General features: G+C 44.7%; 1 protein-coding gene across 4 annotated transcripts; it reads left to right on the forward strand.

The window, feature by feature from the left end:
* Positions 1-59: 59 nt before the first annotated feature.
* Positions 60-23799, forward strand: FBXO31 (F-box protein 31). 4 transcript variants are annotated; one of them, XM_075189321.1, is made up of 10 exons: positions 60-437; positions 9637-9708; positions 10481-10567; positions 12879-12955; positions 14532-14699; positions 15400-15486; positions 15571-15680; positions 16253-16406; positions 16844-17184; positions 19576-23799. In XM_075189321.1, the coding sequence occupies exons 1-10, from the start codon at positions 143-145 to the stop codon at positions 19796-19798; spliced, it is 1614 nt and encodes a 537-aa protein (XP_075045422.1). In that variant the 5' UTR covers positions 60-142; the 3' UTR covers positions 19799-23799. The 4 variants fall into 4 exon arrangements, with proteins under 4 accessions (XP_075045422.1, XP_075045423.1, XP_075045425.1 ...); XM_075189322.1 differs by having other exon boundaries at positions 61-437; positions 15412-15486; XM_075189324.1 differs by lacking the exon at positions 10481-10567 and having other exon boundaries at positions 61-437.
* Positions 23800-24801: the final 1002 nt, after the last annotated feature.

Below are 24801 nucleotides of genomic sequence, written 5' to 3' on the forward strand. Positions count from 1 at the left end.
TCCAGTGACAGGAGGTCCCCGGCTTGGAGGGGGCGGTCCCCGGCCTGGAGTAGGAGGATCCCCGGCCTGGAGGGGGCGGTCCCGGCCTGGAGGGGGCGGGCTCCCCAGCTGTCAGCGGCCCAGTGACAGGAGGGTCCCCGGGATGGCGGTGTGCGCCCGGCTGTGCGGGGTAGGACACCCCGGAGGCTGCCGGAGGAGGCAGCAGCAGAAGGGAGCGGAGAGTGAGACGGAGCCGGAGGAGGAGGAGGACGAGGTGCGGATCCAGGTGCAGCCGGCACCTCGGGGACCCCGGAACCTCCTGCAGCTCCCGCCGGAGATCCTGGTGGAGATCTTCTCCTGTCTCCCCGGCACCGAGCTGCCCCCGCTGGGCCTGGTCTGCAGGAAGTTCCGTCAGGTGCTCGGTACAGACACCATCTGGAGGCGGCGCTGCCGGAGGGGTGAGGCCGGGCCCGGGGGTCACCTGGGGGGGGTCTGTGTACACTACAGGGGTGTGACCTGGGGGGGTCTGTATATAGGGGGTGTGACCTGGGGGGTCTGTATACAAGGGGTGTGATCTGTGGGGGGTCTGTATACAAGGAGTGTGATCTGAAGAATACAGGGGGTGTGACCTGGGGGGGTCTGTATATAGGGGGTGTGACCTGGGGGGTCTGTATATAGGGGGTGTGACCTGGGGGGTCTGTATACAAGGGGTGTGATCTGTGGGGGGTCTGTATACAAGGAGTGTGATCTGAAGAATACAGGGGGTGTGACCTGGGGGGTCTGTATATAGGGGGTGTGACCTGGGGGGTCTGTATATAGGGGGTGTGACCTGTGGGGGGTCTGTATACAAGGGGTGTGATCTGAAGAATACAGGGGGTGTGACCTGGGGGGTCTGTATACAGGGGGTGTGACCTGGGGGGTCTGTATACAAGGGGCGTGATCTGAAGAATACAGGGGGTGTGACCTGGGGGGGGTCTGTATACAGAGGGTGTCACCTGGGGGGGGGGTCTGTGTACAGAGGGTGTCACCTGGGGGGGTCTGTGTACAGAGGGTGTCACCTGGGGGGTCTGTATACAGAGGGTGTGACCTGGGGGGGGTCTGTATACAGAGGGTGTGACCTGGGGGGGGGTCTGTATACAGAGGGTGTGACCTGGGGGGGGTCTGTGTACAGAGGGTGTCACCTGGGGGGGTCTGTGTACAGAGGGTGTCACCTGGGGGGGTCTGTGTACAGAGGGTGTCACCTGGGGGGTCTGTGTACAGAGGGTGTCACCTGGGGGGGTCTGTATACAGAGGGTGTGACCTGGGTGGGGGTCTGTATACAGAGGGTGTGACCGGGGGGGGGGGGGGGGGGTCTGTATACAGGGGGTGTGTCACCTGGGGGGGTCTGTATACAGAGGGTGTGTCACCTGGGGGGGGTCTGTGTACAGGGATGTGTCACCTGGGGGGGTCTGTGTACAGAGGGTGTGTCACCTGGGGGGGGTCTGTGTACAGGGTGTCACCTGGGGGGTGGGGGTCTGTATACAGGGGGTGTGTCACCTGGGGGGGTCTGTGTACAGGGGTGTGTCACCTGGGGGGGTCTGTGTACAGGGGTGTGTCACCTGGGGGGTGTAGTATGCAGGAGACCTGTACACAGGATACTTAGGGGTATCAATGAGCTGCAGTCTGCAGTGTTTGTAACCACTTGTCACAACATTGGGCATCACTGCTATCTCTGAGGTATTTTTAACCATTGAGCTCAACCCAGGGGCCACAGCGCAATATGTGGGAGCATCCTCAGGTATATTGGCAGTTACGGGTCACCACTGCAGCTTTCGAGGGTGAACTACAGGTCATCAGCAACTCAGGACACACTCTATGGGGTGTTAAATCCTACAGGTGTCTGTGAAATCTGATATTGTCATTACAACCCTCTGGGGTAACTATAACCAAAGAGCGATCTGTGCAGCCCCAGGGTACATCTGAAAGGGAGTTTATTACCGAGGTGTAATTCTGCCCAGAGGTAAATCCATAACCAGACTGGGAAACAATTTGATCTGTCTGTGCGGCTGGAGGTTAAATGCTTAGATGCGTCTATGACAAAGGGGTATTAGTGCAGCATAAGGGTAAATCCTTAAAAGTATTGCTAGTCTAGGTGTAAACTCCTTAGGGGTGTCAGCTGGAGGTTAGACCCCCAGAGCTATTTGGAATCAGGGTGGGGGGGGGGATACTCTACATCTTTGCAAGATTGTGTCTTTACACAGAGACCTGTATAATCTATGGGTTATACACCAGGGTGTGTAAAAGTCACCAGAGGGTGCACCATACTGCACTCACAGGCTTACAGTTGCGCACAGTTATGAGTGACACCTGGCCATTCTGTTACTGGCACCCCTGCTTACAAGTCACCAATACAGCAGGGACAGGTTTGACAGGTGTATTAGTATATCAACAGGTAGATCTTACAATTCAGGTTACCTGAGAATCGCTCTTACCTTTAGAGTCGCTTCACTGCTCGGGATCTGCGCTGTGCCCTGTATACTGTACATACGTACTGCTATAACGGTGCTGTGCTCAGTATACTGTACATACGTACTGCTATAACGGGTGCTGTGCCCAGTATACTGTACATACATACTGCTATAACGGTGCTGTGCCCTGTATACTGTACATACATACTGCTATAACGGTGCTGTGTCCCTGTATTCTGTACATACATACTGCTATAACGGTGCTGTGCCCTGTATACTGTACATACATACTGCTTATAACGGTGCTGTGCCCTGTATTCTGTACATACGTACTGCTATAACGGTGCTGTGCCCCAGTATACTGTACATACATACTGCTATAACGGTGCTGTGCCCTGTATACTGTACATACTTACTGCTATAACGGTGCTGTGCCCTGTATTCTGTACATACGTACTGCTATAACGGGTGCTGATGCCCAGTATACTGTACATACGTACTGCTATAACGGTGCTGTGCCCCTGTATACTGTACATACATACTGCTATAACGCTGCTGTGCCCTGTATACTGTACATACTGCTATAACTGTGCTGTGCCCTGTATACTGTACATACGTACTGCTATAACGGTGCTTGTGCTCAGTATACTGTACATACGTACTGCTATAACGGTGCTGTGCCCTGTATACTGTACATTACATACTGCTATAACGGTGCTGTGCCCTGTATACTGTACATACATACTGCTATATAACGGTGCTGTGCCCTGTATACTGTACATACATACTGCTATAACGGTGCTGTGCCCAGTATACTGTACATACATACTGCTATAACGGTGCTGTGCCCTGTATACTGTACATACATACTGCTATAACGGTGCTGTGCCCAGTATACTGTACATACATACTGCTATAACGGTGCTTGCTGTGCCCTGTTATACTGTACATACATACTGCTATAACGGTGCTGTGCCCAGTATACTGTACATACATACTGCTATAACGGTGCTGTGCCCAGTATACTGTACATACATACTGCTTATACTCGGTGCTGTGCCCTGTATACTGTACATACATACTGCTATAACGGTGCTGTGCCCTGTATACTGTACATACATACTGCTATAACGGTGCTGTGCCCAGTATACTGTACATACATACTGCTATAATGGTGCTGTGCCCAGTATACTATACATACGTACTGCTATAACGGTGCTGTGCCCAGTATACTGTACATACGTACTGCTATAACGGTGCTGTGCCCAGTATACTGTACATACGTACTGCTATAACGGTGCTGTGCCCAGTATACTGTACATACGTACTGCTATAACGGTGCTGTGCCCTGTATACTGTACATACGTACTGCTATAACGGTGCTGTGCCCAGTATACTGTACATACATACTGCTATAATGGTGCTGTGCCCAGTATACTATACATACGTACTGCTATAACGGTGCTGTGCCCAGTATACTATACATACGTACTGCTATAACGGTGCTGTGCCCAGTATACTGTACATACATACTGCTATAACGGTGCTGTGCCCAGTATACTGTACATACATACTGCTATAACGGTGCTGTGCTCAGTATACTGTACATACGTACTGCTATAACGGTGCTGTGCCCAGTATACTGTACATACGTACTGCTATAACGGTGCTGTGCCCTGTATACTGTACATATATACTGCTATAACGGTGCTGTGCCCTGTATACTGTACATACATACTGCTATAACGGTGCTGTGCCCTGTATACTGTACATACATACTGCTATAACGGTGCTGTGCCCTGTATACTGTACATACATACTGCTATAACGGTGCTGTGCCCAGTATACTGTACATACATACTGCTATAACGGTGCTGTGCCCAGTATACTGTACATACATACTGCTATAACGGTGCTGTGCCCAGTATACTGTACATACATACTGCTATAACGGTGCTGTGCCCTGTATACTGTACATACGTACTGCTATAACGGTGCTGTGCCCTGTATACTGTACATACATACTGCTATAACGGTGCTGTGCCCTGTATACTGTACATACATACTGCTATAACGGTGCTGTGCCCTGTATACTGTACATACATACTGCTATAACGGTGCTGTGCCCTGTATACTGTACATACATACTGCTATAACGGTGCTGTGCCCTGTATACTGTACATACGTACTGCTATAACGGTGCTGTGCCCAGTATACTGTACATACATACTGCTATAACGGTGCTGTGCCCAGTATACTGTACATACATACTGCTATAACGGTGCTGTGCCCAGTATACTGTACATACATACTGCTATAACGGTGCTGTGCCCTGTATACTGTACATACGTACTGCTATAACGGTGCTGTGCCCTGTATACTGTACATACATACTGCTATAACGGTGCTGTGCCCAGTATACTGTACATACATACTGCTATAACGGTGCTGTGCCCTGTATACTGTACATACGTACTGCTATAACGGTGCTGTGCCCTGTATACTGTACATACATACTGCTATAACGGTGCTGTGCCCAGTATACTGTACATACGTACTGCTATAACGGTGCTGTGCCCAGTATACTGTACATACGTACTGCTATAACGGTGCTGTGCCCTGTATACTGTACATACATACTGCTATAACGGTGCTGTGCCCAGTATACTGTACATACATACTGCTATAACGGTGCTGTGCCCAGTATACTGTACATACATACTGCTATAACGGTGCTGTGCCCTGTATACTGTACATACATACTGCTATAACGGTGCTGTGCCCTGTATACTGTACATACATACTGCTATAACGGTGCTGTGCCCAGTATACTATACATACGTACTGCTATAACGGTGCTGTGCCCTGTATACTGTACATACATACTGCTATAACGGTGCTGTGCCCTGTATACTGTACATACATACTGCTATAACGGTGCTGTGCAGTTATCGAACACTAGTTATGGGCAGTCTAATATTAAGTAGTGATAGATCTTTTTCTTCATGTTTTCTGTGTCAATCAAGCTGTAATATGACTTGTGTTTGCTCTAATTTGGGAATAAATCAGTGTGAGATCTGATATCTAGAACGCTTGGGTATTGGGGTGTTCCGCATAAGATTTTCCTAATGTATATGCTAAATTACATTTAATAATGTCCTGTCTTCTCACACTGCCCCTGGCATTGTCATTGTCATTAAATTCTTTAGCAGAGCTCCTCACAGTGGGATAATTTTTTTCTGTTTATGATATTCACACTCAACAGCAGCAATTATTTTCTTTTATCTTCCTTATTTCAGAATATCCTGAAAATTGTTTTGTTTTTTTCCAATAATCAGATGTCTCAAAGATCGAGTGCTATAGGCAGAGTCTGTGTAAACTTAGACAAGAAAACACTTTAAAAATCACCAGTTTGATCACAAGTTTACCCAGTCTCTCACATGCTCATGCATTTACTCTGCAAACACCCCTCTATCTTTGAGACATCTGATTATTTACTAGCACGTTACTGAATGTTTATACCAACTATGCAAGTAGTACATTTTACTTGCAACTATTAAGAATTGCTTTGGACTGTAATGACGGCATCATTATAACATTTCTGCTTTGTATTGCTTATTGCTAGCCCCAGTTAAGGCAGGATTGCCTTGTATATGTTATTTATCATCATCATCATCATTTATTTATATAGCGCCACTGATTCTGCAGCGCTGTACAGAGAACTCGCTCACATCAGTCCCTGCCCCATTGGGGCTCCTCAGTGAGCCAGTGAAGGTTCACTTTAAGTGTTGATCCTCACAAAAACAGGGATTATGTCTGAGCAATCATTTTGCAGATACAGATGTGCTATAGATTATTGCGTAAGGTTAACAAACACTGGTGCAGTCACAGATAACCTTGGTGAGTGTGGTGTAGTTGGAACAGGTCAGTGGGTTTATGGAGATATCCTGTGTATTCTGAGCCAGCTGAATCCTTATCTCTAACCTGCTACCCCTCGCCCCTTACAGCCTGTACCATGTCCCCTTATAGATCTGCATGCTGCTAGTCACATTGTAGGGACTAAAGTCAGGTTTAGTCCTATATATTAACACTTTACCAGTTTGTCGGTAAATTTAAACAAATAATTATATGTTAATATTTTGCTGTTTGTTACAGAAATATTTACTTTTTTTTTAGTTTCCTCTCTTTGTGGTTTATTTGCGAATACAGATGTTGAGCTTAGCTGTGGTCAAGTCGCCAGTGTCCCCTTGTAGCGTGACCTAATTTACTATATAATTCATAAACCTAAATTCATGTATCTGGTGATTTTCTAAGCACTAATGTCAGCAGGAATTAACATTCTATACTAAACATTACTAAAATTGTGGGTTCTGCTAATGAACTGTTCCTAAGATGCTTTTATTTGTAATAATACATATCTGACCCCCTCACTGTCATTGTACTATGGGGGGGGGGGGGGGGGTACTAGCCTTTACCAACATTTCTGTAAATAATAGATAACTTGGAGTTGTTGTCTGTGTGTGCGGTAACTGTTACTCTGAACTTTACTTTGACTTTCTGACCTTTCCCCTTTCCCCCAAAGCGCTTCTCTCACCCGGGCAGCGTTACTCATTTGTGTGCGACCTTTGTGTACGTGACCCACGTCCGCTCTGCTTTGAGTATTGGATACGATTGTACCCAGCTCTGTGTCTCCTCCACGGTCTATGGAAACATCATCATCAACATTTATTTATATAGCGCCAGCATATTCCGTAGCGCTTTATACATGCAGCTGTGCCATAGAACGATCGGGAAATGTATTTGGTGCAAAGTCGCAAGAGTGCGCGTACAAGCCAATAAATTAAATCCATTTAAACAGGCCATGCTGTAATCCCTGTGAGTCGCAGAATGGTTCCGACGGTGGGATGTATCTCTGGGATCCCATAACAATGTCGTTCTTTGGCGCCAACTCTCCTTTTTCATCTGGTAATTATGATGGGCATTTGGGATTTTGTAATAATCTTCTGGTGATGAAAATATGTCATTTTTATAATAATACGGATGGCTTTCATATCCCTCCCCAGATTCTCTGTGCATAATTACGGAGGATTAAAGTCAGCTTGCAGGAAACAGTATGGCACGGTGACAGTATTTGTGTCATCGGCGGATGAGAAGGGGCAATTTTCTCTGTTCCTCAACTGGGTATTAGAGCTTCATAATCATCAGCCAGAGCCCTGGGCTAAAATAACTCGCTGGCGCAGCTGGTAATGGCGCCTGCCCACTTTCCCTTTTGTTCAGGGGCTCTTATCACCCATCGCCTCCCTCATTAGCATACAGCGTTCCAACAATTATCCTCCAGTCTTATTCCAGTCTGACACGGATCATTTTTTTAACTAAAAGGAAGGCGTTGAAGATAGCCGGGGAATATTTAGCTTTGCGTAAAAACATAAACCCAATTTACTTTGGTATATAGTTCACACAGCATCTTCCAAACATAGTTTACCAGTCTATTGGGTGCCCCCGAGACACACAAGTATCTTCCCCATAGTCAGAAGTCTCTCTGTGTCAGTGTTGTGGAGTCAGAGCTCTTATCCACTGAGCCAACACTTCTCCTTCTTTGCGCACTGCACCGACAATGAAAGGGTTAATAGCTCAGCTGAAGTGTTCTAATGGATGTGGGATTATAGCTGAGTTAATACTGAGCACCTCCTGCTATTTCCTCAGCTGCTCTGCTTTTTATGTCTTCAATTATATTCTTTCCAAAGTAGCTGAAATGTCAATTGCGCAGTAAAGTCAATTGGGGTCAGTAATAAATCCAGCAAACGCCAGAGTCAGGCAGCTGCTGCTACAGCTAATCGGACCCTCGGATGCATAGAATGGGGGATACAGCCAGGGTGCTTTACTTTTGGGGAAAAATGAGCTTTAGAGATGACCTAATTGATGTCGCCAAATATATATATGAATAATGCAAATATTAGTCTGATAGGCGTCTTACACCCAGTACAGGTAACAAGGAGGAACCAAATCCAACTATAGCACTGCTCTGCAAACACCGGACTTTGCAGGGAACACCCTTACTCCGGCCTTGCTCCTTCCTTCGCCCTCACCCCGGCCTTGCTCCTTCCATCGACCCTCACCCCGGCCTTGCTCCTTCCATCGACCCTCACCCCGGCCTTGCTCCTTCCATCGACCCTCACCCCGGCCTTGCTCCTTCCTCCGGCCCTCAGCCCAGCCTTGCTCCTTCCTTGGGCCCTCACCCCGGCCTTGCTCCTTCCTTGGGCCCTCACCCCGGCCTCGCTCCTTCCTTGGGCCCTCACCCCGGCCTCGCTCCTTCCTGGGGCCCTCACCCCGGCCTCGCTCCTTCCTGGGGCCCTCACCCCTGCCTCGCTCCTTCCTTGGGCCCTCACCCCGGCCTCGCTCCTTCCTGGGGCCCTCACCCCGGCCTCGCTCCTTCCTGGGGCCCTCACCCCGGCCTCGCTCCTTCCTGGGGCCCTCACCCCGGCCTCGCTCCTTCCTGGGGCCCTCACCCCGGCCTCGCTCCTTCCTGGGGCCCTCACCCCGGCCTCGCTCCTTCCTGGGGCCCTCACCTCTGCATTTTTCAGTCTTATGAATCATTTAGTTTACAATACAATAATGTGTTCTAGTAATACAACTAATACCACTTGTCCTACTTACATAATATACGTCTGGCTGCCGCCTGACAGACGGCTTCATGTTTTGCAGCTGCAAACACGCTTGACTCATCTTTCAATTATCCGTATTTATCTGCCTGTAGAAATAAATACGGTGAATTCACAGCTGCCTGTGTTCTAGTATCTGATATAACTGCATTGTCATATCCTAAGAGTGGTGCCCTATAATTCCTGCTATATCAGCCCTGTCTGTCTAACAGACAAAACCGCGCCATACTGCAACTTTATCCAGGACTAGCGCATGTGTTATCGCAGTGTGGTTGTGTCAGATACTATCACACAGTTTATATTATGACATATAATACAATAGGCTGAAATAAAATGTGTGTGTCCCTCTCTAATCTCCGCATCAAGCACGTTAGTCTGGTGACCATCCCGACACGTTCCCGTTCACAGTAAATTGATTTCTTTCAGTAGATTGTGACCTGTGTTCTTATTTACGTGCTGCAACGATGATGGTAACGTTGCACTTTCATACGGTATAACCCGCTAGACGGGATGGTGCTTTCGGGGGACTAACTGGAGTTTTGTCTTTGCAGAATATGGGGTACAGGAGAATCTGAGGAAGTTGGAAGTCACGGGGGTGTCCTGCAGAGAGGTCTACGTCAAACGTGAGTGACTCTACGCAGTGGAGTATTTGGTGTAGGGGCTAATACATGTTCATTGCAGGAGGGGAGGTCACACACACAAAAAAATAAATTAATGCCCCCGTCTCTTACATAAATTGAGGCAATGGTCATAAGAATTCAGCCTATCAATTCACTAGAAACTATCGACATAATTGGGGCAGGAGGTACAGAGTGCCTCATGCCTCAGTGATATCATTAGTTCCTTGTAAATTGATAGGCCAAGTTAAGCCTATGATAGGCCAAGTTAAGCCTATGACAGGCACTCTATCCCGTGTGAGGACACATACACTGATTTGGCTAGTTGTAGGTATTTTCCATATGCATCATCATCATCAACATTTATTGATATATGGGCAGCACGGTGGCTCAGTGGTTAGCACTTCTGCCTCACAGCACTGGGGTCATGAGTTCAATTCCCGACCATGGCCTTATCTGTGAGAAGTTTGTATGTTCTCCCCGTGTTTGCGTGGGTTTCCTCCGGGTGCTCCGGTTTCCTCTCACACTCCAAAAACATACTGGTAGGTTAATTGGCTGCTATCAAATTGACCCTAGTCTCACTCTGTCTCTCTGTCTGTGTGTGTGTCTGTGTGTGTAAGGGAATTTAGACTGTAAGCCCCAGGGACTGGGCAGGGACTGATGTGAGTGAGTTCTCTGTACAGCCATCTTGGGATAGGGAGCGCCAGGCACCATCGTGTTCTAGAATGACCTTATCTCCTTTGAAGTGATGTCCGCTGACCTTGCTATGTCTGTTCAGGTATAAACCCGCGGGTGAAATCCGGGCGCTTTATGAAAATCCTGCCTGACTATGAAAACATGGAGTACAGAGATGTGTATACCCGCTGTACGTATCTGATTGGGTGTGTGTGCGACTCGGAGATGGTTTTTCCCCTCCCCCTGCCACTGGCTGTACGGCACTGCTAACTAACTGAGAGCTTATGTTGTACCCGATCTCCCATTAAAGAGCCCCGGTGGGATATAATCCGAGGGCCCCCGATTTGCCCCTCCCCGTGTTGTCAGGAATTTTGGTTTTGCCCCCAAAACGTCTGCCTCCTCTGTGTGCCAGTGAAGGACCCATTTTAAATATTTTTTTTACCGCTGTGCATATATGTCGCGGTGTAAAATAAATATAAGGTTCTGCATTGCGGATGTCTTTTATAACACTGGGGTCAAAAGATTTTACAACAGCTCAATTTCTGTTATTTGAAGTCAATTACTGGATGGATGACAGTGATTCTATTAACATAAATATGAAATCCTGTTGTAGTGAAGATGGGACGTCCATTTCTGGCGCCGCCTCTCTGCAGAATATTAGCGTCAGGTCACATGATCACCGACCTCGTGTTCTCTCCAACAGACTATGGTTTGGGGAAAAAAAGCTGCACTCTGTAACTTGCATCCCATCCAGACAATGCCTGAATCGTGTGTGAAGCTTATCAATAACATATTTATTGATATCTGCATTTGTTACTTTGTGGTAACTAATAATAATGAATGTTATTCAGCTTTAGATGTGTTATAATTGTGTGACCAGTATACTCAGGCAGCATTGCTTAACACTATAAGTAGTTGTGTAGGAGATTTCCACCTGTAGTGAGGTCAGATATACCTCTGATATATTCCTGAAGCCATATAATCACAGCTGCTATTACATGGCTGTTGCAATATATCAGAGGGTTCCCTTAGGGCCAAATCCCCTTATTCACAAACCATCGCCTATAAAGAAAATACACATAATTATAAGGTAGATAGGTATTTGTGAGCGCTATTTACAGTGATGGTTATATAAATGTCTCTCATTCTATTGATTATGTGCAATAAGGATTCCAGGATCTTAGGGTTGTGAGTGACTATCAGTTAAGTCTAAATTTATCTCCTTTTTTTTTTACTTTGACGATAGACGGTTGCGATTGAGATTCTGCGGCTTCCGTACGTTTTCCAACTTTTTAAACCTACTTTGTTGTAGTTTCTTTCCCTAGTGATCACCACAAATAATCTCACCACTCCTCAACAGCATCTGTCGTATATACTTTGTCCCTGACTATCTGTCCGGAATGATAGAGGCATTTTATGTGCAGGAAATAAAACCTACATCATAAAACAATATGCGATGTAGAGATGTTTGGGAAATGCCTCCGTGTCGGACTCTCATTTTGACAAACTTGACCACGATCAACTGAAACAAAGACTTTGTTATGTAGAACTCCTGTTCCTGATTAAATGGAATAGAACGTATCGGATGTTTCCTTTAATAATTATAGTTTGATGAAGCCAAGTGTTGTACAGTTTATATGATAACTTGCCCACAGGGGGCGCTGTTCCACTGAATTCTAAATTAGATTTAATTTAACAGCGATAGAAATGAAGAACCGATTTGTTAATAATTGCCCCTGCCTATATCTTTGATTAGCATTGGTCTGGTTTATGTGAGGGGATCAGTTTATTTGTTTTCTGTGTACACACTGCTAATGCTTGTTAATACAAATTAAATTTTTTACACAGTGTCCTGTTTTGCTCTTTCCACTAGGGGGCAGTACACTGAGTCATTAAGGAGAGTAAGGCAAAAAAAAAGAGTACATTTCATCCTGGACAAACCATGTTACAATGCAGGGGGTGCAAATTAGTTTATTATTTTGCACACATTTTGCTTTTTTGTCTTGTAGTGCACACTTGTTAACTTTTATTTTTACACCGAAATTTAAAGTTGATCTAAGACATGTTCTACCCCAACTAGAAATCTGTCCCTACATTTTAAATTTACCTCCCCGCTCCAATGCAAAATGGTTTCGCTAAGGTGCAAAGTTACTCCCTTTTTTTTTTTTGCTTTGCTCTCCTTAATGACCCAGGCCCTGCCTGTCTAAACTGCAAACTACTGGACTGATTTACAGTGAGGTGCAAATATAAACTTGCATGCAGGGCAAACACTGGACGCTGTTGCATGCTGCCCCCACATGGCCAGTTCTGTTGTTACACTGCCTTCTAGAGCAGGGCTAAGCTGCTCCCCACATCTCTATATCCGGTTGTGTAGTTTATATTTCACTCACTGTTTTTCTATGAGCAGGTTTTGCAGCTGGAGCTACATGAAGCCCTTTATGTTCTTGTCTCTGTGGGGATGTGATCACATATTATCAGAGTTCTCTCTGTCCCCCCTGTAGTGCTGCACCAATACCGGGACATCCTGGGACTATGGCAACCAGACCTTGGCCCATATGGAGGACTCCTCAATGTAGTGGTGAGTAAGATGCTCTAGGACTCAATGAGAAATGTTTTAGGCCGTCCAGGAACACTGCAGCTAAAATCCCGTGTGAGGGGACGATGTTGCCGATTTAACTATTTTGGATTTTGCAGAATGTTTCAATGCTCTGTGCAGGAAGCAGTTTTGCATCGCACGCTGTACTTCCTGTGCAGACCATTGTTATGTTCTGCAATAAGGCTGTTCTGATGTCACCTCAGTCTCCTGATTAATTGACACCGTAAGTGAAGCTAAACAGAGCAGTATTTTAGGAGATAAATATGAAGTGGTCAGAGTTGGACCTTGATTGGACGTTTACGCTTTTGGGCTTCTCTGCACACCCTGTAGTTTGTGGACATTTCTCCAGAGGAGAGGAGAGTAAATTCGCCATCCTTGTACAACCAACGCGTTTCACATTACACATCAACGATGCAGTATGAATTGTGTCCACAGTCTTCCTCTCACCAGACACTGATAAAATGAACAGTGGATTTTGCATATAACTGCGGCAGATGATCGCGCCCCCCCCAAGAGTCTCGGCTCAGACCGTTTATTTCTTTGTGGAATCAGAATGCAGAGTATTACATTGTTTAGTTTGTCACAATGTGGTATTTTTGCTTTTTCAGCTTAAATGAAATATTCAGTATCTGCAGAGTAATATGACGTGCTTAAAATTGTAGCTTCCAACAGTATATTATATTACATCTGAGGCCTCTGCCAAGACAGAGCAGACTGCTGAGGGATAAAGGATTTTACTGCTATGAGGAACGTACTGAACCAGCGCTGTGATCCTGTATCAGCCAGAGTCCGAAACACTTCAACACTTGTCTGATAGTTCTACACCCGTTACTGCTTCATCGTAGTCCCCAAGATCCTTATTTACACCATGTGTTACTTAGTATATTATTTATCTCTTAACATATTTCTGAATTGTTTTATTGTATGTTGTACTTTGAATGGTATTATACAGGAGATGTTGTGTTTTAGACTGTAGGTAAAGAAAGCTTTGGGTGTGTGTGTGTACTGTGATTAGCCGGATTGAGTGGTAGGTTGACCATTACTGTGATGCAGACCCCAAGAAATGTACCATATAGACAACGTAGCCTGGTAGTATACCTAGTAACTGCTAGGATTCTGGAATAGGGACAGAGTGTACATACTGCTGTACATCCGCTGTCAGTTGGAGGTGGGGGAGGTTCCGCTGTCAGTTGGAGGAGGAAGCTGCATTGTTATATATTTCACCATTAAGCTATTTGTTCTGTAATTAACTTAGTAGTCAGCTTTTTACCATTTATAACATTTCAAGAGGATGAATGAAGGGTTACTGATTCTTATCGGACGGCTGGCTCTAGCCCAGTTTGGCCCCTACAACTGGGCCACATTAGACAGTGAGCCTATTGCTCAGTCCCAGCGATCCGTGCCCAGCTGTTGGTTATTTTTCCTCTACTTCATTTTTATTTATGTGCTGGACAGTGGATACCATGTGATCACTTGGCCTGTGGCCCTTGAGCTTAGAGCGCTGTGGCCCCAGAGGATAGGGGCCTGATTATAACTGCATGTTCTGACTCTCTTGCAGGTAGATGGTTTCTTCATTATCGGCTGGATGTACCTACCTCCTCACGACCCTCACGTCGATGAACCAATGAGGCTGAAGCCCGTGTTCCGGATCCACCTAATGGAGAAAAAATCAGCGACCGTAGAGTGCATGTACGGCCCGAAGGGCCCCCACAATGGTCAGATACAGGTACGGCGGGCGTATCTAGATAAGACATTTACAGAACTATCTCAATAAAACTATTTTCTGCACGCCAATATCTAAGACAAGATGTGAGGTTTATCAGTGGAGAAGATTATCCTGCAATAACCGCTAACCGGTCTGCAGACCAGATCTTCACATGTCAATCAACCTGGTCCAATCGTCTCTATGTATGGATAATTGTTAGAATAAATCAGGGTTGTAGTTATACCCAAATCTAGTCATTGCTCACCCCTTATGTTCCTGTTCAATTATTTCTACAGGCAGAAATGGACGGCTAGTAAAAAATCTATAAACAAAATTAGCAAAGCCCCCTAATCTTGCTGTGATAGACACATGTCTTTGGCAAATACATCCGAGAATGACATAAATATTAAGTATATATTACGGTGCTTTGGGAGTGCAATGCGTGAAGCTATCTGAATGTCCGACAATCCTTCTCTATTTATTTGAGTGCATTCATTTATACCTGTATAATTATTTTAAAATGTATATAACCGTAAAGTTTTATTGGTAAATATACCCAAAAAAAGATTCAGCATGACAGACAGGACAATTCGCCAATCCCATGTAGATTTTAGACATTAGCGATCCAAGGGCAGCATATTGTTCTATTTAATCTGTCTGTATACAAACCACCTATGATGTCGCTGTCTGTGCGCACGTTCCGGCCGCCGGCTGATTCCAGGTGTCCTTGCAGATGGAGAGGAAGGACCAGTTCTGTACCAAATGCCTGCAGACTGATTATCACCGAATGTCGGGAGGACGGCAGGAGGTAGGAGAAGTGTCTCTGAGCCGCTGATCCTGCTCTGTGTCAGCAGCACGTTAATGTAATAAAGATCCTGTTCTCTGAATGCAGGAATTTCGGACGTGGCTGCGAGACGACCTGGGGAGGACGCTGGACGATATCTTTCATGAACACATGCAGGAGCTAATCCTGATGAAATTCATATATATCTGCCAATACGAGTAAGTAACACGCAGCTGCATTTCAGTTTAAAAGGCGACTGGACCCATTTACCATTTACTATATAAAGTGTGGAGGTGACATTCGCTGTTGAGGCTTTATTTGGCTGTTCTTTTAAGTTTTGTAAATAAAAAATCCAATGGTAAACGCTAATGTGTAAAAGTGAAATAGAGAAGATTATAGCGTTGTTATTTCCTGTCATGCATGCAGTGATATCACAGTGCCTTAGTGTAAATCTACCAACCTGCACTGTGCGTCTGTTACCTAGAAGAATGCAAGTCGGTTGCATTGTCTGAGTGATGCAGGATAAGAGAAGCTCCACCCACCGAAGCAGCTTTTAAGTCGAGCAGCTTTCTACAAAGGGATGGGACAGACTGCATGATGTATATACTTCCCTTATTTCTCCTCTATTATTTATCCTTGTAGTATGTAGGATTCACTGTAGGATGGTGACGAGTGGTTACACTTTTCCTATGTCATGTGCTGTTAGATATTACCAGGATTATATGTATTATATAGTTAGCAGATGTCTTGTCTAGCATCGGATAATCTGTGACCGTTTTCCTCTTCACAGTAACTGCCTTACCTACCGCCGTATATATCATCCTCCCAGCCAGCCGGGCGACTTGCTGAAGCCCGGCTTCTTTAAGGGCACCTACGGGAGCCACGGCCTAGAGATCGTCATGCTGAGTTTTCACGGGACGACCGCCAAGGCAACGAAAATAACGGTGAGTGATTGCCTGATTTATCCCTCTCGTGTAAGACCTGAGACTCCCGCTGTCCGTCTACCGGAAGAGTCTTAGCTATAATAGAGGTGTCCAGCTGCGGGGTGGGTTCCGCTTCTGAGCGACGCCACAAATTAAATGGCGTCACGACTAATGTATAATGTATAACGCTGTGAAAGGCAGATAATGTCTTAGAAGAAATTGCGATCTGGCTTTCTCAACGTAAGATCTACTGTAGCTGAGCGTTGCTAGAGTTCAATATTGACATTGGACACAGAGAAAGCAAAAATAAAGAAACACAATATAATATTAAAGTGCCTTTAAATGGGCAGCCCGCTCCGGAGAACAGGGGCTTCAGGGGATCCATAGAACCTGTTATAAACATTCCCTTCCCACGACCGTTCTGCAAACCATCAATAGTATGTTGCATTTGTACCCAGGGAGATCCCAATGTGCCGGCCGGACAGTCGACCCTTGAGGTTGATCTCACTCGGCCTGTGCGGTTACCCAGCCTGGAACAGTTGCGGAACCTCGACGAGCTGTCTGCAATCATCATGGAGATCCATAATCAGATAAACCGAGAGCAGCGGCTGGGTGGCAGCGAGGAGGAGGCCGCGAGCGGCCGGGGAGAAGATCCCCAGGAATCATCGCCCGCCCTGAGGCCAGAAGAGGGTGAGGCGGGCGAGAGGAAAGAACCTCAGCCCCAGGAACCTCAGTCGTTTGCTCTCCCAGAGGAGGTGATGGCTCGGAATGAAGATTATCCCCGTAACTGCAAGATGTGGTAAGAGAATGCTCCGTTATTATGGCCTCGCACACGGACATTGGTGGACTTAAGTCATTTAATAATGTTTATGTTATAAACATCAGTTTTTAAAAACTGTTTGTCCTGCAACTCAGCCGTGGTGGGACGGTCCATAGTCTTTACATGACTAGATTGGCTGCTCGGTCTGTCTCCTCTCTCGGCTGATTAGAATGTCATTGCCGTAGGGAAATAGCCGATGAAGTATTTTTGGAAGAAGTGGCTGCAGCGTTGCTTCTGTTGTAAGTTGATAATAAGCCGAGAGGTCAGTGTGACAGGATAAATAGATAATACGAGAGGATTGTGAGGCTTCATGAGTAGAATGAATATCTTGTCACATGGATGTCACCTTCTCCATATATCCGTACGGTGGATACCTCGAATCATTTTTATGTATCTATTAGTTAAATGTTGCATCCTGAAAGGGACTAAAGAAAGTCTATGAAGTCCGTGGATTAAACATCTCAATCTCCTGTCCACAATATCGTTACAACACTCCGCAGGTACCTGTGTATTAGATGTTGGGGTTCAGAAATTCCAACCATTAATATGTGAGTGTCCGGGATTGTACAGTCTAATATCACATATCTCCCTTTATCTTCTGTTTTACAATGTATGTTTTTGCTATTTCACTCACTTTTTAAGCAAGTTACAGACCACTCACAGTTCCCTAAAGACTTTAATCCGCGAACCACACAGATAGGCTTCCTGTAGGCAGACTGTGTCACAAGAGTGAGTTTAGTGTTATTTGAAAACTATTAATAAAACTATTCACATATATGAATCATGTAGACCCCTTATGTTCCACGAGACTTTAATTGGGAACTAAGCGCAGAGGTTTTCATATTCCCACCTCTGTCCAGCTTTGCTAACATATTATGAATTGGATGTCAGTGTAAATGATGTCGGTCACTGAAATATCCCAGCTCCACATAACCGAATAAAGAGACATAACTAAAAATACCTCCTGCGATAACAAACACCCACGTCCCCCCCAGAGCATCCTGCATTCAAAACCTATAGTGACGGGAGGAGTGTTACCAAATCCCTTAACAGGACCCAACAGGCGCACAGTGGAGGTACAATATATAATAAAGTGGAGGCTCCCAGGCGAGGACCCCACTTCGGGCTTATTCAGTTCTGTATAATCATCAGACTGTTCCTGCTGATCCTGGGTTGGGTTTCGGGAGCGCCCCCTGCTGGGTAATAGCTGCAGGTGATGAATCACAGATATGACTGATACTTCACAAGCAGTCAGACCGAGAAGAGTGTAAAGTGTTTCAGGTTTCTTTGTCTTTACATCCTTTCCGCCTCTTGAAACTGTGCTTGTATTTCTGTATCTCTGGTCCGGTTATACTGAGACAGTGAAGCCATATCATTGTAGCCAGCCATTTTTGCAGACCAGGTCCAGAAGAGACTAAATGCAGGCTCAATGCACAACATAGGAGAAAAGGCTTGTTACCCACGTGTGCCAGGTAGCAGTTTCTCAAAAAAGGCCACTTCCTTCCCCTCAGCCCTCAAGCTGGGGGTTATTGCAGCCTGGCCTGTTCTCTAGGTCTTCCAGTTTGGCTGCACAGATTTCTTTGCTTGCTAGTAGTGTTTAAAGAGTTTTTTTTCCCCATAGTTATCTTCCAGCAACCTGAATTTAAGATGTTATGTCAGGTTGGGGCTGTTCTGTGGGCTGATGTTACGCAGAATCCAATATGGCCATCTCTCGCTCCCTGGGCCTGCTTTTCCAGTCTTGTGGGATTTAGTTTTTGCTCTGGTCCCATTCTGCACACTGTAGTGTGTGTAGGGGCTCAGCTACCAGATTGTGCAGAGTCTGCCCGGTTACTGAACTGGAAGCAGAGCCGTCTCTGTGTGTGTCTGCCCCAAATCAGCCGCATCGCATAATGCCCACTCTCACTTCTGAGTATCCTTATAAGAAGCATACTACCTTAAATTAATCTTGTAAACAACATGACGCTTTTCTCCAACTTTCGAGCAGTCCGAGTTCCTACCAGGACACTGTCCTAAAGATGTGGGGAGTCTTCAGCTGTCTATAATGTACTGATGGGGTAATACTTCCACTGCAGCTCTCTTACAAAATATTGTAACAAGGACCAATGTATTTTATTTCAGTGGTTCTAAAAATGTCAGTTTGGATTTCATTTGTCGTTTCAGGAATTCTATAACTATAATTGTATTTGACACGATTATATAGGAAGATTGAAACCCCAGAAAATCCTGCCAATATATTTATGTCACCTAATGTTCTTATTCAGAAAGTTTTCCACACATTGTAAGGACATAAAATATTTCTAAAATGTGTTGAGAAAATAGTTGTGATTCCTTTTCTTAAAGTTCTCTGTTTTTCTCTTTTTTATCTGACAGCTTTTATGGAACTGGCCTCATCGCCGGACACGGATTCAGCAGTCCGGAGAGAACTCCCGGCCTGTTTATTCTCTTTGATGACGATCGCTTCGGATTTATATGGCTGGAACTGAAATCGTTCAGCCTGTACAGCCGGATGCGGGACAAATTTCAGAACTCCCAGCCCCCATCACTAGAGGCCTTTGATGAGATGCTCCGAGCTATGCAATTGTGGACAACCTAGAGGGTTCAAAAGGGGGGCAGGAACTCTTCTGGAATTGGATCATTCCAGTGTTCGCCTGAAGAGCTGATACTGCAACCTTGGGACAGCCAAACATATCAATGCATGTACTTTTTAACCCTTTGTGTACCAGAGGACCCTGCAGTGCATTGCAAAAGTAACAGTAGGAGGAATATGAATCTGAAGTGATGCTTTTAAAATGAAAACAAAAACAATAGCGCAAACCTCCTTAAATGTATATAATCAGCCTAACGTAATAATAATATAAATATATTAATTTATGGCTGTGCCTCACTTATGTATTAATAACCCTGAAGTTATCAGTGCAGAGTAGCCAGGTAATATTTTTATACACCTGTCTATAGCAGGAAAAAAGGCTGCATATTACCGTAAACTGTAGAAGTATAATCGTGATCTCGTTTACCATTAAGCTTGAGCAACCTGTTAAATGTTATTACAGTGCCACAGTGATATGTCATTACCCCAGTCCGTTAAAAAGACCAGTCCGCCCCATATATACATTTGCACTAGATAAATTGTGAGCAAAAGTGTTGACTGTAAACATCATTTTTCTTATCCCCTGCAGAACCGTGTGCTGCCACCAGATGGCGCAGCAGCTCTAATAATCTACTGTATACTGCAACCTTTGTGCCTCTGTATAAGGGTTATGATGACACAAGCAGGACAAGGGGGGGGCTGAAAATATTTATTTTATTATTTATTGATGATTTATATTTATAAAATAAGAACATCTTGCAGCAGAATTGCATCATAAATGGAAATATAGTACAATCCTAGATGAAAAAGAGAGATCCTTGCAAATTTTACAGCTTGCAAACTAATGGAAAAATACAATTAATATTCAGTTCACTGGTAGAAAATATATAGAGTATAGATGTTCTTTTAAATTAGATCAATTCTTTTTTTTTTGTTTTTACACCTATGCTTATAGGTGGAGAAAGAGAGGTACCTGGTAATCTGTGACAGCGTAGAATCAGACACTTGAAGTAATGGTGGAATCCTTAGTTTGATAGACAATTGCTACAAGTGATACATTTTATTAGACAGTTATCTCTTCAGATATCTTTTAGAAGTCGAAAGGAATTGAAATGACCTAATAATGCTTTATTTTGTGCCAAGTATTCCAGTAATGTTGACACGTACAGAGAATTTGGGGAAGAAATACATGCTGGACTTTCATTTGTTTTTATTTTTCTGTGAAAGGTGTGGAAATTGTTGATGTTTTCTTATATAACTTTGGGAGAATATCCCCCCTGCCAACAACCTGTGGTTTGTGATATTTGTATCTGTCCATAATCAATCTCTGTGTCTTTGTCCCAAACATCTATAATTCAAGTGCTTAGAGATCATTATGTACATAAAGGTGATATTTACCCAACACCTATGCACGATGGAGACAACCTATCCAGGGGCGCACGCAGGGGGGGGGGGTTTCTGGTTCTCCAGAGGTTCCCCTCACCGAACGAACGAATAGGCGCTAAACATTGCCCTGTACTGTACAGCAGCCACGTTGCTGTCACAGAAGCGTCCACGGCAGTAGTGTATTGTACAATACAGCAATGCCGCGGACACTTCTTTGACAGCGCCGTGGCTGCTGTACAGTACAGCATCGCCAAAATGGCGCATGCGCAGCAGCTCTCTCTCTATAGATATTTTTTTTAGGGGGGGGAGAAAACCCCCCCTTAAAAATCATGCGTTTGCCCTGCTATCCAGTGACATCACTGAGAATGCAGCCTATCTAGTCACTAGGAACCAGTGACATCACTGAGAGTGCAGCCTATCCAGCCACTAGGAACCAGTGACATCACTGAGAGTGCAGCCTATCCAGTCACTAGGAACCAGTGACATCACTGAGAGTGCAGCCTATCCAGTCACTAGGAACCAGTGACATCACTGAGAGTGCAGCCTATCCAGTCACTAGGGACCAGTGACATCACTGAGAGTGCAGCCTATCCAGTCACTAGGGACCAGTGACATCACTGAGAGTGCAGCCTATCCAGTCACTAGGGACCAGTGACATCACTGAGAGTGCAGCCTATCCATTCACTAGGAGCCAGTGACATCACTGAGAGTGCAGCCTATCCATTCACTAGGAGCCAGTGACATCAGTCAAATCAATACAATTATAGAAAAACTATAAAAAGCTGATAATTCTGAGACAAATGTCCCTGTCTATCACTGGATCCTAAGAAAGGTAAGAATTCTATTCTCATATACAACACTGACAAAAAAATAGTCCTGATATAATGCTACAATGTTACATTTGCAACTAATAACATTATTTGTATATTATCTGTATTTGTATTTTTATTGATGTTAGTAACACTGTTTGTGAATGAGGCTCAATGCTCCATTCTTCAGCCCATCAATAGATCAGGAGTAAGTGAGCTGTAATCCTCCAAATCCTAACAGTTGTGCCAATATCCAAAAACAACCACAGACAATGAATAGGATACTAGTGAGTGAAATAATTTCCCTGATTATGGGCAAGAAATCAGTAGCTGCACAGTGCCACCTAGAGGTGAAGTGTAGCTGCACAGTGCCACCTAGAGGTGAAGAGTAGCTGCACAGTGCCACCTAGAGGTGAAGAGTAGCTGCACAGTGCCACCTAGAGGTGAAGAGTAGCTGCACAGTGCCACCTAGAGGTGAAGAGTAGCTGCACAGTGCCACCTAGAGGTGAAGTGTAGCTGCACAGTGCCACCTAGAGGTGAAGTGTTAGGCAAAAGTCAACATTGGTTAATTTTTAAAACAAAATTTTGTGGATGTTACATGTATTCTATGATCCTGATTTTGGAGTTGGACGTAAATCCATTCGACTTATGTAAAATTTGCTACACTGTACCTGCATACAACTTGCACCTGTGTTTTGAAGTGACTGTAGGGTGTAAAGACACAAGTCCGTTTTTGACTTACCCATATCTATAATGTACACCTAGTAGGATGAATACCTTTGCGAGTTGATGATGCTGACGGTGGAATAATTGGAGCGTGAACGTTATAATCCAGCCATAGACCAGACGCCTTTCTACATTTAACTATAAATCAGGACCTCTGAGTTTATATTGAGCTGCTCAGTTTATTTACCAGCTCATCATTTCAGCTTAAAATGGACCTGTCACTAAATCCTCTTGGCCTGAACCAATGTTCATTGAGCTTCCCGTGCCTCCTACCTCGTTGCTATCACGGCTATCCTAATTGCCCTATTTTAGGTGGGACAGTCCTGATTTTAAGTAGCCTGTCCTGATCTTTGTCTCCTAAATAAATCAGACAGTGGGCAAAGTGTTCCTAGAGTATTCAGTGTGGGACGTTCAACAAAAAATAAAATACTACACACACAACCGGTCTGCTGCTGACACTGCAGAGATAAGTTAGGGAACGTCTGAACTTTGGAAAATAAGTATTAATCTGATTTAAATCCAGTTTCTGTTGCCTGCACACAGTGAGTACACACCACGGTCACAGCTGATGAGAATGGAGCCAGTGACATCACTGAGGTGTGAGGCACCATGTGAATTGGTGTGCCTCGTTCTCATTAATATTGATTCATTCTGTGCAAGTGATAGGTGCACTTTACAGGGGAAACAAGAAGCACTACATTATTTATAACATTCTCTCACTCTCCTTTTATGTAAGTTAATTTTGGGGGGGGGGGGGGAAGCAATTTTCCAATGCAGTCCTGATTTTCTGTCTTTCAGGACCGGAGGTGCTGTTGTTTTGCAATGGCTCTACGCACTGGTTCCCAATCTATGTCACATGGCGATGATCATACCACTTGTCTAAATATGGTCATCTCTACATAACTATTTTGAATGCCAAGAACCATTTTATTATGTATTTTAATTTACTGAATGTATTTTGTTCCCACCTGAAAACTCTAATTGCTGAATTTGTTTCTTTACATTTGTGAGTTTGATTGTTTTGGAGAAACTCTTTTGGGGAAAAATAAAAAATAAAGAACATGTCAATGATGTTTAATATATTTATTGGACGACTCTTCTGTTTGAATCTGTGTTCATGTGAATCTTAGCAACTGCGAATAATGTGATATTGACATATAATAATAATATTACACTCGCTGAATGTTATCTAACGATATCCACTTATATAACGTCGGGGCGATGATTGTATAGGGAGGATTCTGCTATTTTATTCTCATAGCTAATATAGTTTTACGAATATGGAATGCAGATCGCTGATCCTGTCAGGGGTGTGGCTTACATGGCAGTGGGTGGGGCTTGAAGTGACTGACAAAATATCCTCTGTACAGCGCTGCGGAATTAGTGACAATATATAAAAGATGATGATGATGGATGTGGTTAATTTCAGCATCTTCAGCATCTTCTGGGCAGCTATGAATATTCATGAGTATTAATGAGCGTGTGAAGTGCCCATGTACTGGCAGGAGCATGCTCAGTGTGGTTCCGAGAAACCTTCTGTGACATCATCAAGCTGCCAGCTGTCAGTCCATTGGCTGTGAAGGATCACATGAGATCAGCGTCAAAGTATATTCTGCCAACGCCAAATTTAAATCTCAGAACTATGTGGGCGACTTTTACTTTCCGCAATGAAATCTCATGAGATTAATCGCTTCTAAAACGCTGCTACTACTCCCCCCCCCCCCACCCCAGTAGGGAAGGGGGGGGGGGAGTAGTAGCCAAATCAGGGAGGGAAGGGTTTTAAAGCCCTTGTTACACGTCAGCCTTTATAACCAAAAGTGAGTGCATTTGATTTTAACTGCATTTAAGGCTTGTTTGATGTCAGTATAAATCTGGGTACACATCTATACAATTATTGTGCAGAACACACGATTCACGGCCGTTTGGTCAGATATTGCAAGCGTGTGTGCGCTCCCACATGTCTAATCGTACCAAAACACGTCACATCTGTTAATTTGGTTTTATAAACTTCTTAAAAATCACGATCAACGATGGAACAATGTATTTTCAGCAGGTGGTTACAAGAGATGAAGGTAAATCGTGTTGGTG

The sequence above is a fragment of the Mixophyes fleayi genome, chromosome 10 (assembly GCF_038048845.1).
Source record: "Mixophyes fleayi isolate aMixFle1 chromosome 10, aMixFle1.hap1, whole genome shotgun sequence".
Taxonomy (NCBI): Eukaryota; Metazoa; Chordata; class Amphibia; order Anura; family Limnodynastidae; genus Mixophyes; species Mixophyes fleayi.